The following is a 12,937-nucleotide window of genomic DNA, read 5'->3' as shown; positions in this document are numbered from 1 at the left end:
GGGAGAGGTTCTGACCAACATATCAAGAAGCAGAAACAGGGGTCAGGTACAGGGGAAGGAACACCTGAAATGCTTTCACAGTCTGCTTCCTCTCCTTACCTGCTGCACTCAGTACTTTTCCACAACCCCATCTCCAGCTCTCATGCAAGACTCTCCAGCATTTCATTCCGGGTGGACTTCCTGTTGCCGACCCTGCCTTCCTCGGCTCATCCCCGGAAAACCTACCAGCCTTCTGCCCCTGGTCTTACAATCTGCCTCAGCGTCTCTGGTTCCTGTGGCTGTTTGGTGTTGGTGTTTTTTTTCATCGAGCAATTATCTTGGTTTCCCGATCCTCTGCCTGGCCCCGACCAACCCTGCTCCCTACTGGTTTGTTCTGCTTGGACTTTTTTGTTTTCCTATGCTCAATACCTGCCCTGCTTTGTAACAGCTGAGTTTCAAATTAGACTTCATTACGAACTGTTCCCAGTTTCCTGTGTGCTGCATTTGGGTTCCGACGCCCTCCGTTACACATGCCTTCTGTGGTGGAGGCCGGGTTTGTAGAACTATAGGAAATCTTGTGGTGCAAGTTACGTATCTTCTGAGAAGTTGCAAAACCCATTAGGGGGGCTAACTATCCCATCTGACCTGGCAAAGTTTTGAGATCACCCAAAGGTAGCTGAGATGATGGGGCTGGGGAAAAGGATATCTTTTATTTGCTGCCATGCCTCAAAAAGGGATGGAAAACAGATTTTGGATCAAGTAGTGTTGGTAGGGGATAAAGTTACGTGTAGTGGTCACCTACCTGTCGTACTCGGTGGGCTGGGGTCTTGCAGGAACAGTCACAGATCTGTTTTCAGATTTAGGACTCAGCAGATCCTCTCTGTCCAGCTCATCCTCAGACTCCAACAGACCCTGCGCCTCCTCATTCAGATCCTCCTTACTCCTCCTCAGATCGTCCCTGCTCCTCCTCAGCTCCCCCCTGCTCTGGCTCTTCTTTGACTTCCCAACCCCCAAAACCTTCCCATAATTCCCTGCCAAAAACAGAACAGCTGATTGACGATTGATATTGGACATACTTTGTCTTTTCGCACTGTTCTTCTGACATTTTTAGAATGTTAATTGCTCAGTGTAAATTTGATGTTTTTTTGATTACTGAGTACTGAGAATTGGACATAGAATAAAATGTTTACCTATTGAGAGTTCGAATATCATTGGTCTGGTTCCTACAGACGGGTCCATCATAGTGACCTCAAACAGAGACGCAAATAACAGAAATTCTTCCGTGTGACCCAGGAAACCCTGAGGACAAAAAACAAGACAATACTCAGAGCTGCAGGATGTCACCTATCTGTTATCTACCTGGGACACCTCCTCATCTGCAACTCTGTTTCATGCGGTGAAGTTGTGTCCTGGTTTCTCCTTATTTGTATGTACATCCATACACTTTGGTCAGGCATTAACACGTTTTAAGAATATTGCTGGTTTATTCTATGCAGATGATGATGAAATAAATGTTGGGGAGGAGAGGCAACAATTAGCAAAAGACAATTAGAGAAAGAAGGGTAGTAATAAATAAAAGCAGAAAGAAGCTAAAACAATGTTTTCTTTCATTCCAAATTGTTAATTTGAATTGAAATTATTGTGAAATATTTGTTCTGAATTCTGAAATATAAGATTTTAAAGTCTTTATTGTTATTAATGACTGCTAGGTCTCTTGGGTTTTTATATTTATATCGACTTTTTTTACTGCTGCTACTTATTTTTACCATGTTTTGTACCTTTTTAATATTTTATTACACATATTTGGCCTCTTTATCATCAATATTTAATAAGCTAGCATACTTAGCCTTTCATCTGCACTGTCCCTGTACATATCAACACTGTGGGACCAATTAAGGATTTCTGAATCTGATTTTGATATCGAGTGTATCAGACCCAGCTGTGTTTTCCAACAATACCATGTTTATTGTTTATGCACATTATGATATGTTTATGTTCATGACAATAATTTAAGGGTGGTATCTTCTGAGGAAGTGTGTGAATTTATTGTTGCTATATTTAGCGACCACACAGTAAGAGCTAGTGATGCCTGCTGCTTTCATTGGAAAAGGGTTTTTGACACTGGGGTTTTCCACTTGTATAATGTCATAATCTACGGTACTCTTGCTAGCTCTTATAGATTACCCAAACTAGCTTTAGAAGGCGGTGGTGGCAGCACTGACCTCAGGAAGTGGATGGGTCTCCTCGACCTCCACAGTTACAGCTTCTGGTACCTCAACTCCTGCATCTCCTGACTCCTCAACCGATCCGCTAGAAGACGATACTGCAACAAGGAAGAAAAACAATGTACAAACTACAAATACATGTGGGGTTCTCCCAACCAGGACATACCTAAAAGACCATGGGTCAGACTCAGTAGACAGACCTTCCTTATTCTTCTCCCTCTTGCTTTTCTTCCTCAGGCCCAGCTTCCCAAATGCTCCTTTAACCTTCAAGGACATAAAAGAGTCAGTGAGATGAGAAGAGATGATTGCTAAGCTCTGTTCAGTGTAATTAAGGTCAAATGTTATTTGGTTTGATATAGTGGTTGCGAAAGTAAAAACATCCTGCCTTAGATGAAACATGCAACCGGAAATGGATGCCAAAAAACTGATGTTTTCTCGTTTAAAGAGCGTCTTGCAGGTTTCTTTTTTTTCTACATTTATGCTTAAACTTGCTTGAAATTTACAATTAAAAAAGTGAATGTAGGATTTGATATGTTTTACAAGACATAAGGGCAGGAATTCAGAGGGAAAGGAGCAATTTTGAGCTCTGCTCTTAAAAAGGCATCACAAAGGGTAAACATCTCCGCTCTCTGACTGCGGGTATAATTAGTAGTTGCGTTGATTTGAGCGGTTGTGTTTTAGTGAGCTGGTATTTTTCGGTAGTTTTACATTGTATTTCACCTAGTGGCGAGCCGTCAGGGCCCTCTAGGCCCTCTGTGAGGGCCTAATATATTCTACAAAATAATATTTAAAAACATTAAAATAATATATATATATATATATTTTTTTTTTTTTGTTATATTTTTCATTAGTTTTAGCAAAATAACTTGATTCAATTGTATTTAAAATAACATTTCCAAAGAAGTAAATCCTTCGAATCTGCCAATTTAGTTTCTGTTGGAATGTGAAGGGTTAAATGAAAGAAGCTTGTCTCTGCGAGTTACTGTGAAGAGAGGAGCTGTTGGACGTCCAGCTATGAATTCACAGAGGGCCCAGCTATAGTAACTGAACGAGAGAGTAATGTCAAATGACAGTACAATTGACCAATCATAATTTCCCTCTAAATGGGTGGATGTTATTATCGCGGACTTTATGACAAGTTCCGCCCGCTGTGAAACTTTTCTTGTTTCCATAGCGACAACAACTTCCTGTCAACAGCGTTAACTCGCCTTCAAAATAAAAACATGCCAAATTACACTTAAGACATACAACTGCAACGAAAGTAACAAACACAATGCAATATCCTTTTCAATTTCAAAGAACACAAATAGGGTTATTTACAGGTGTTGTTTTGTGTGGTAGAGGGTCGCTTTCATTGATGCGTTTTGCACCCCGGGCCGTTGTTTTGATATTCCGCTGAAGTATACGCTGTGACTAATAAAGAGGGAAGGGGTGGGGGTCAGAGGGCCTAGGTATAAAAGTCACGGCTCGCCACTGATTTCACCATTTGTAATCATGGTGCAGTTTTGTATTTGTGCAGGTTGCACAAATACCAGCCTGTCAGGACATCGAGTCCACAGTTTCCCTCACGGGAAAAGGACCGGAGCTAGCGTTCGTTCCTGGGTGCGTTGTGCATCCACCTCCCTGCAGCACATACTCTCCACAGCTTTATCAGGAAACCGTATTACATCTCTCTCCCCCCCCCCTTCGCTGCTCTCTCTCTCTCTCTCCCCCCCGGTACACGGCACCGTAAGACGTAGTGTGGAGTTGCATTAGGTAACGCTGTGGTGGCTATACTGCTCCAGCCGTCTCCTTTGTGTTTGTTTGTTTCCCCCTGTCTGTGTTGTTTGTGTGTGCGTGGTGGCTGTCACTCCTGGCTCCCGGCTCAACCTCCACTCACCTGCTGCAATCAGCTGTGCACCCTCCCCGACTACACACCTGCTTTCCATCAAGCCATTTACAACGGCATATCAACGGAGGCTACACAACCTTTCTCTGCCAGATCGCCAAGTATCAGCCGTATCTCGCGTCTCCCTTCCGGTACACAGCACCGTAGTGTGGAGTTGCATTAGGTAACACGAGATACGGCTGATACTTGCGCATTAGTTTCTGTTATGGATCACTATCAACAGTCCTGCCAGTAACGTTATATTATCAATGCTATTTAGTTATAGCCTGATATATGATAGCTAACTTCACAATGTTGTGATGTGACGTTAGCTAACATTCTGTAGCTAACGCCGGTCACTCACCAAGATAGCTGCCCAGTTCTCCTCTGGTTCTCCTCACACCACATCTCAATTTTCTCTCCGATGGCCGTTATTTCTTCTAATCTTTGGCTGCTCCTGGTCTCTTGGACGCCTAGCAGGCTCATAATTATATGGTTGGGGTCCGTCATATGCATTCGAATATTCATATTCAACTTCTTCTGTGTCTTCTGTGTCGAAACTAGCATTGGGATCCATGTTTATTAATACGTTACACCGGCCGCTCTCCCCCTTTTTCCCCCATGTTACGTCACACGCGGGAGGTCACGTGCCGAGGCTTTTTTATGCTTACAAAAACGACGCCAAATGTCACTGTAGTGTATATTTCGGTATATTATATAGGAAAATGATGAATACACTAGATTTTCAAAAATCTAGTGTATTCATCATTTTCCTACACATTTATTCACAGGTGTCTTTAACCTGGAAGTTTCTATTTAAAGGACAAAATTGGCTAATGTACTGCATATCAGTGGCGTAACAAGGTTGTGATTGGCCCCAGTGCAAATATGTTTTGGGCCCCCTCCCTGCCAAGCAAGGACACACACAACCACTTACAGGTGTAGCGATTCATTTCAGACAGTTTGAAACGCGAGGGCCGTGATTGGTAAGTGATCTGCCCTCGCTCAAGGGAAAACCTCCAGTTTGACTTGAGACCGCCCCCGTGATAGATAAATGTAATTATAATGAAGCCAGCTGCAATGGATCATTGATCCACCAGGGGGTGCAGTGGGGTTCCACACTGGAGCTCATGTGAAATAAAGTCAGATTCAGTACGCTGGATGTACAGCGGAACTTTGTTAAGATCCATATGTCACGGATATCATACTCTGTGCTAAATAAGAGACATGTAATCATTTACAAAACATCACCATGTTGTTATTTAACAAAATAATGTTGTTTAGTCGAATAAAACGAACAGGAGGAAATGTAGCCCGGCTCTCGATTTTGAATCCTAATTTAATCATCATCTTCACCACGATCATTTATATTTATGTTCGCCGAATTGACATGAAATCACTGACACATATGAATATACTGTATTCAACTTCATTAAAACGTTATTAACGTGCCTAAACTTAGTAATTCACTAAAAATATTTATATTTTAATGGAGCCTTGTCGGCAGATCAGGATCCCAAAGCGTGGCGGACGGATCCTGATCTGCATGACGGGTGCTATTTTCCCCATAAGGAACAAGTCGTTGCAAATTATCCCGCTTATTACATGGCCACATTCTCAACAAAGTAACGACATGACTCCCAGTATTAATTATTAATTGAAATGCTTTTATGGATTTAGAAAATGTTTTTATTGATTTAAAAAATAGTTGTATATATTGATTTAAATTGACATGCATCCGCTAAGAAAAATAGTCCGTTGTTACCGTTTTTTAAACAGTGTGAATGAAACGGCAGCTCTCAGCTGTGTATTTACACAACTAATGGCCCATCAACCACAGCTCTCTCCCCGCGCCCTGCCTGAAATTCAAGGTGTTTTTTTTTTATTTAAGTTTTTTTGTTTTATTATTAAAAAAAAAATATATATATATATAGCAACAAATTGCAACTGAAGTAATCTATCTACGGTCACGTTTTACATTGAAAATGTGCTCTTTTATTAAATAAACTCAACGCCTATGTTATTTATCCAATGTGCATGTTTCAGTGTCCACTGCCTTGCGTATTCACATTCTCCCTCCGCTCTGTTTCTGAAGGGCGGGGCTCCGCTCCCCCCACCCCACCCCACCCACACACACGCGAATGCCCACACTCACAATCAGAGACAAGAGCGGAGGAAAGGAGGAGAACAACAGCTCTGCTGTCTGCCCGTTTGTTTACCCCCCAGTTTCAAATGTGTTTATTATTATTTTTTAACCGCAAGCCGTTATCGTCACGGGAGAAGGACACAAACAGCCTGCCCAGGTGGACGCGCGCGAACGCGACAACGAACGTAGCGTGCGCATTCTAAAAATAGCTCACAGATGGTGAGCAGGTACCGCGGTTTTGGACTACAGTATTGAATTTGACAGAAGACAACAATGAAACGCCAGCAGAAGAATAGTCTAATGAGTTGGGTGAAAAAAAAGACAGGAGATGTGAGTTGGTTTATTCAGTAAATTAGCTCAGGATAATTGGATGTTCTGTCTACACCTGTTGATGTGAGGCTAATGCAGGATTTGCTAGCTTGATGCTACCGGCATTTAGCGGCAGTGACTCAACAAATTGCCACTTAAAATGTATCTTCAACAATGTATGACAAGCAGACTGCTTGTTTAATGTTAGACTCACACCAATAGCTCAATATGATCATAACACGATTGCTGTCATATCAGAGATCAGATGAGGTGGAGCTGCCTCCAGCAATAGAGGATGAGGCAGAGAGAAGCAGCAGCAGCACAGGGTTGCAGCAGGTATGTTATGTGCTGTAGTCAGGTGATTTAAATGTATCAATGAAAGGAAGAAGTGTAGGCTACATGATAAGAAGGGAATACAGTTTGAATTAAAGTAATAAAGTACAGTGTAACACTGTACTTTATTACTTTTTAATGTACAAATACTTTGTTACTGTACGATATCAATAACAATAATCCACAGCTCCTCTCTCTGCTCCAGAGGATAACAAAAAATGTTCGGGGTACCCGAGCAGCACCCTGCCAAGACAGTAAACCTAGGGGAAACCCTGTATATAGTACCTACAGTGTTTCCCCTACCATTGTCTTGGAGGGGCGCTGCGCCTCGCCAACGGAGCCCCGCGCCCCCCGTGAAATTCAAGGTGTTTAAAAAATATATATATATATTTTTTTGTATACGTTTTTTTGTTTTATTTGGAACCAAATTGCAACTAATCTATATCTACTGTCGCTTTTCACATAGAACATGTGCTCTTTTATTAAATAAACTAAACACTTTCATTTTAAGTTGTGAGTTTAGTGTTTTTGACCCTAAGAAACAGATGCATTAATCAATAACAATAATCCACCGCTCCAGGCTCTGCACCAGAGGATTTAAAAAAAAAAATATCCCAATTTTTTGCAATGCACCGGCTGCACCGGCGATAGTTACGCCACTGCTGCATATACATAATCAAACTGAAAGTATCACATACTGCCTGGAAATTAACATTTAAGTATGCTATCACCAGCTGACTGTTTAAACTGAAATCTGCATACTATGCAGCAGGAACGCACTACGTATAATCTACATTCTTACTATGAATATAAGGTTGGGATTTTGGATTGACCCTCTGAGGTTACTCTTATTTAAAAACAGTAAGCAGGAGTTACCTTCCCCAAAGCGGCAGAGGGTTTATCTGGTGCTATGGCAGCAGGGGAGGTGTACACCTCCACAGAGAGAGCCAGGAGGATTCGACCACGGTAGAAGATGCCATCACCCCAACCCTGGTTTAAAGCCTGGAAGAAAGAGAGTTAGCCAGTTCAGTCAGGAAAAAAAATGTCTATAAAAATGAGTTAAACTGGGATGTAGAATTACAGGCTGCAAAACAAACCCCACTGTCCCCACTATCACCATAACACAACAGTCCCAGACTTAAGCGGACTGAAAAGGACAGCTAATAATTTGTGGAGTAAAAATTCCGCATTTTTGGGCAATACTTTTATTCACTCTCTTGGCAAGAGTTACATGAGAAGATTGATAAAATTCTGTATGGTCAATATGAAGTCAGTAGCTACAAACAAACTTGCTATGCCTTTTTTTTGTATCTGTACAACATAATGTAAAACATTCTAGTTGTGTTTCCATCAGAGGGTTACGTTCTGAATTATTTCTTGGCTTGAATGAATTGAGTTCTGCAGACATGAGAGTATGTAAATGTCGGATTTAATTGTCGTATCTGGTTTACCTGGTGGACGTCTCCGAGGGTGGAGTTCTGAGGAGAACCGTACAGGTTCACCCAGCATGGGCCAAAGGTCGGGTTAAACCCTGCACACAGAAAGATGTTTTCTTAAACATGTAAATTCTTTAAAACAGCTCTGTTCAGAGAAAAACAAGTAAAAGCTGATCTATCGGAAAAGCTCAAAATAAACATTTAAATTTAATTTCAAAAAAGTTACAGATGCCCTAGGTCAGGGGTCGGCAACAGGCGGACCGCGGTCCGGATCCGGACCCCGACCTATACGGACCCGGACCTATTATCAATACATTAATAGCGGATTTCAATTTTGACGGGGCGATTCTATTTTAACCGCCGCCGACAGGGGGCCAAAGAGAGGAGTGAGGGATACAGGGAGAGAAACACAGAAGAAGAGATGAGAGCGCGGCAGAGAGAAGCGGAGAGGAAAGTGAGTGAAGAGAATAATTAGCGATTCAGGGAGAGAAGCGGAGAGGAGAGTGAACAGGCGTGTTAGCGGCAGACAGGGAGAGACAAATAATTACACATGGCGCTCTCCAAGAAGAGGAAAATGGACAGTGAGAACAGAGCTTTTAACCCTGAGTGGACGGACTCATTCATGTTCATCCTGCCCACTGGGAGCACAGAGCCAGTGTGTCTCATTTGTCCAGAGACCGTGGCGCTCATTAAAAGTGCCGACACACCACTATGAGACAAAACACAAAGTGTTTGACCAAACATTCCCTCTCAAGTCAGAACTGAGGTCACAAAAAATAAGCAGTCTCAGAGCCCAATATGATCAGTCCACCAGGATCAAAATTAAAACTAAATATCGTTCCAGGGCAGGCTAACCGAGGCTAACCAATGAGCACCTGCATGTGTGTATGAGAACGGCCCTGACACCATTTCAGCCCAGATTTAAACTCCTGGCAGGACAAGCTCCAGAGATCAATTCTCACACTGAATAAAAAAAAAAGTGAGTGATGGACTGCAGTGAGAGGGAAAGAAAGAGAAACTTTAAAACTGTTCAATTGTTATGATGTGTAAAGACTGATATTGTTCTATAATTGTCTGAAACTGTTAAGTCATGATGTGAAACGGTTAACAAAGAAAAAGGGAAACTAAAGCTGCTGCTGCTGCTGCTACACTTTATTTTATTTATCTAAAATTAAGCAGTTATAAGATGCAAATATTTTCAAAAGCTATTTTATTTATTTTCTCTATTTTATTTTTAAATGTAGCCCGAGAGGAACATTACACATATCCACAGTATTTACTGTATAGTTCAATGTTAATAGACAATAAATATTGTTGTTTATGAATTGTACTTTCTTTATTTGTTTTGATGGCACCCTTGAAAGGGAGAAGCATTTATCTCATTGCATGGCCGTGGGAAGTAGGGGTGCTGAGGGTGCTGCAGCACCCCCTGGTGGAGGACAGAGGATCTGCACTTCCACAAGATGTACCGGCGGGTTTTGTTGTTAGCTTCTGCTGCGCTAACGGATATAAGAAGCTGTTTCTACAATAATGTGGAGAGAGAGTTCTGTCCTGTCAGACTGAGAGGCTCAGTGAGGTAAAGGACTCTGAGGGTTTAGATAGTTCACTTTATTCTAAGTTATCTCAGTGGGTCTCAAACGTTTTGATCACAATTTATGTAGGCAAATACTTCAAAGGGACACCTTTATAATTATTAGGATAAATAAAAACAGGTTTGAAATCATTCCAATGTATACTATAGGACAGTAAACCAAAAATATTGTTTAAAACTGGAGAGATTTAAAAATATGCATAAATAAATGTTAACTGGTAAAATAAGATATAAATGAACCACAAAAATAAAACAAGTTAGCCTACATTTATTTGTTATTGGCTATGGTAGGTTATTGGTTATGTTCACATACAAACCGATCTTTTTCACATGGGTGTTTAGAGTTCTATCCCCTAGATCAGTCTCTAGTAATTGGGCGCTCAAGGTGCACCAGATTGAAGTATTTTACTTTAAAATGTTAAAAAAATCTTCCCGGGGGGACACCCCCGGACCCCCTTAGAGGATCTGAAGTCCACCTCCCAATTCAACATGTACATGCAATACTAAATACATTTGAAGCCTTTTTATATAAGCTGTCCACCATATCAATACGTTTCTCTTTTTGTAGTGTATTAGTCCTTTGTAGAGGTTTTTCATTGCCAGCTAAAATCTTGCCTAGGGCAGCAAATTGGTCAAAACCGGCCCTGGTGTCATCCCCACAGCACCCCCCATTTGAAACATGTTCCCAAGGCTATGTCTCATTGTACATGTATAATGACATTAAACTATTCTATTCTATTCTATTTGATCGGCAGTCAATTGTTGATTACGTGCAGACGTTGATAAAGCTGCAGGCTACTTCAATATATATCACACTAATTCATAAAGCAAGTTAGACATTTTGATGTTCCGGACCTTTGCATGTGGAGATTTTCTGTAACTGGACCTCGTTGAATTTTAGTTGAATACCCCTGCCCTAGGTTTTCCCCCTGCAAGTTGAAGGACAAGTCACAGCCAACAAACAGCTGATATACAGTATGTCCTACCCCTCGGTAAAAACGCATTTTATCCTGAAACTAACTAAATGAACATTCAATGATTCCAGTTTCAATTGTTCTCCTCTGGCAGGAAATAAAACCTCAACCTCTTATTTTCTCCCATAGGTACACACCAAGAGCCGCTTTCACACTAAGTACTTTGCCGGCACTTAGTGCCCCGGCACTTAGTACCCCAGGGCACTAAGTACCAATCGCGTTCACACCGGAGTACTTTTCCCTGAGGGAAGATTACGCAAATGAGCCGCTGACGTCACTTCTTGTTCTTCTGCTTTGGGTTTACTGGCAGACCGCAAATAACTTCACGGCGTATACTGCCACCCGAAGTCCCCGGCCGGAAGTCCCCGGAGTTGGGGACTGGCTTCATCACTCCACCGCTCCCATGTTTTTTTTTGTGTTGCCATAAATTATTCTCTCTCTGTTGGTGCGCGGGGCTAATGCTAATAATGCTAATGTCAGCAAATACAATGGCGGCTTCAAAATAAATGTCAGAGTTTTACGGGGCGTGGTTTGCAATTCGCCCAGCCAATAGAAATTGGTACTTTTTTGGTACTTTTTTGGGACCACCTATCTAGCAGGCACTAAAAATGGGGGTAAAAGTTCCCGGCACTAATTACTCTTTTTGGTGTGAACGCAACATAAGGGGTACTAACGGAACTAAACGGGAAAAGTACGGGGAAAAGTACTCCAGTGGGAATGCGCCTAATGTATTAACTTATTGCATTGGGGAACTATGTCTGTGAACAAGCTTTTTCTCATACTCCATACTGTGAGCCTCTGCACATTACTCTGACAATGTTGCACAAAACTTTAAAACTGCACTGCTCTTTGACTTTAATTCAGATATACTGTACAGTACATGTTTTCTTAACAATAGTTCTTCATTATGTCTTTTTGTCTTTTTTTTCAATTTTCTTTTTTCTTTATTTATCTATTGTATTTCCTCTTACTGGGTTTATGTCCTTAAAACTACGCACAAATATATTGTATTCATATAAATGAGAATATAGGGCTTTCTCTCATTTAATACTGTGTCAGATAAATAACTTTCTCTAAGAAGGTGTGGTGTCTGATGTTTAGTACCATTATATTATACATTTAAACATTGGGTTTATACCGTTCCTGGTGGGGTCAGAAATCTGCTGCAGGTCCAGGAAGTGCGTAGCCAGGGCGATGTTTCCCATCTTGGCGTCATCAAGGACCTGGACTCTGATTCGCTGAGCCAGAGGGGGAAACTGCTCGATGAAGGAGATTTCTTCGTTCCATACGGGAGAGCTGGTGGCGTTGGCGACCGACGTCTCCCCCTGATTGAAAAAATACTGCTTATTTCTGTGTGTTTCCAACACATTTAAAGAACCTGTAAGAATTGGATACTTGAAGTTGAAGTATTATTATATATTTTTCTTGCAACCAAATTGCACCTCCTTTTATGTTTTAGCTGTATTATATTGCATTGTTAAGGGAGCCTGGGACTTAAGTAAGGTTTTGGATGCAGAAACTTAACTTATAATTGATTATTTCAAAATGGTTGTAATAGTACTTTTACTTAAGAAATTAGTACTCTTTTCTCAAATGTAAGTGACGTCCAGCCATGTGTGCTCCATCCTGAGTTCCCCCTAAAAGCAAGGAGCTTTCTCGGGGCTCAAAATAAAGTACAGGAATTAAGTTTCTGAGTTCATAGAAAGTAAAAGGTACTTAGAGGAGAACAAATCTACAACAATTGGTTTTGACTCAGTACCTGTTGTCCAGCGAAGGACACTTGAACGTATGGGTCAATGAAGACTGTGCGGTCAGTGGCCTTCGACATCTTGGCCATAAGCCCCGCCTCCATGGTGGGCAGACCCTCGGCTCGGTAGATCCGTACACGGAACCGAGCCCACGGACGCTCAGAAGCCATTCCACGAGGAAGCAGCAAGTTCCTGCAAGGAAAACAACATCAGAACCCAGAGCCAATCACAGATGCTTCTCACACTTTAGATAATACGTAGCCGTGTAATAAGTGGGATAATAGAGAGAAGAGGTTTTATCAGTTGTTGCTTAAAGAACGAGAGAAACC

The 12,937-nt window shown here is 41.6% G+C and overlaps 1 protein-coding gene across 1 annotated transcript in view; it reads right to left on the bottom strand.

Annotated features, from left to right (window-relative positions):
- Window positions 1-12,937, bottom strand: part of fer1l4 (fer-1 like family member 4) — an 88,059-nt gene that overhangs the window by 37,577 nt on the left and 37,545 nt on the right. The window contains 8 exon segments of the mRNA XM_079681568.1: window positions 782-1,010; window positions 1,170-1,278; window positions 2,202-2,302; window positions 2,405-2,468; window positions 7,736-7,861; window positions 8,311-8,390; window positions 11,999-12,185; window positions 12,620-12,800. Of these exon segments, the coding sequence (XP_079537694.1) occupies window positions 782-1,010; window positions 1,170-1,278; window positions 2,202-2,302; window positions 2,405-2,468; window positions 7,736-7,861; window positions 8,311-8,390; window positions 11,999-12,185; window positions 12,620-12,800 (1,077 nt within the window).

Source organism: Notothenia rossii, assembly GCF_949606895.1.
Source record: "Notothenia rossii genome assembly, chromosome: 5".
Lineage (NCBI taxonomy): Eukaryota > Metazoa > Chordata > Actinopteri > Perciformes > Nototheniidae > Notothenia > Notothenia rossii.
Note: the sequence above shows the minus strand (reverse complement) of the source record. Positions and strands in the feature narration are given on the sequence as shown.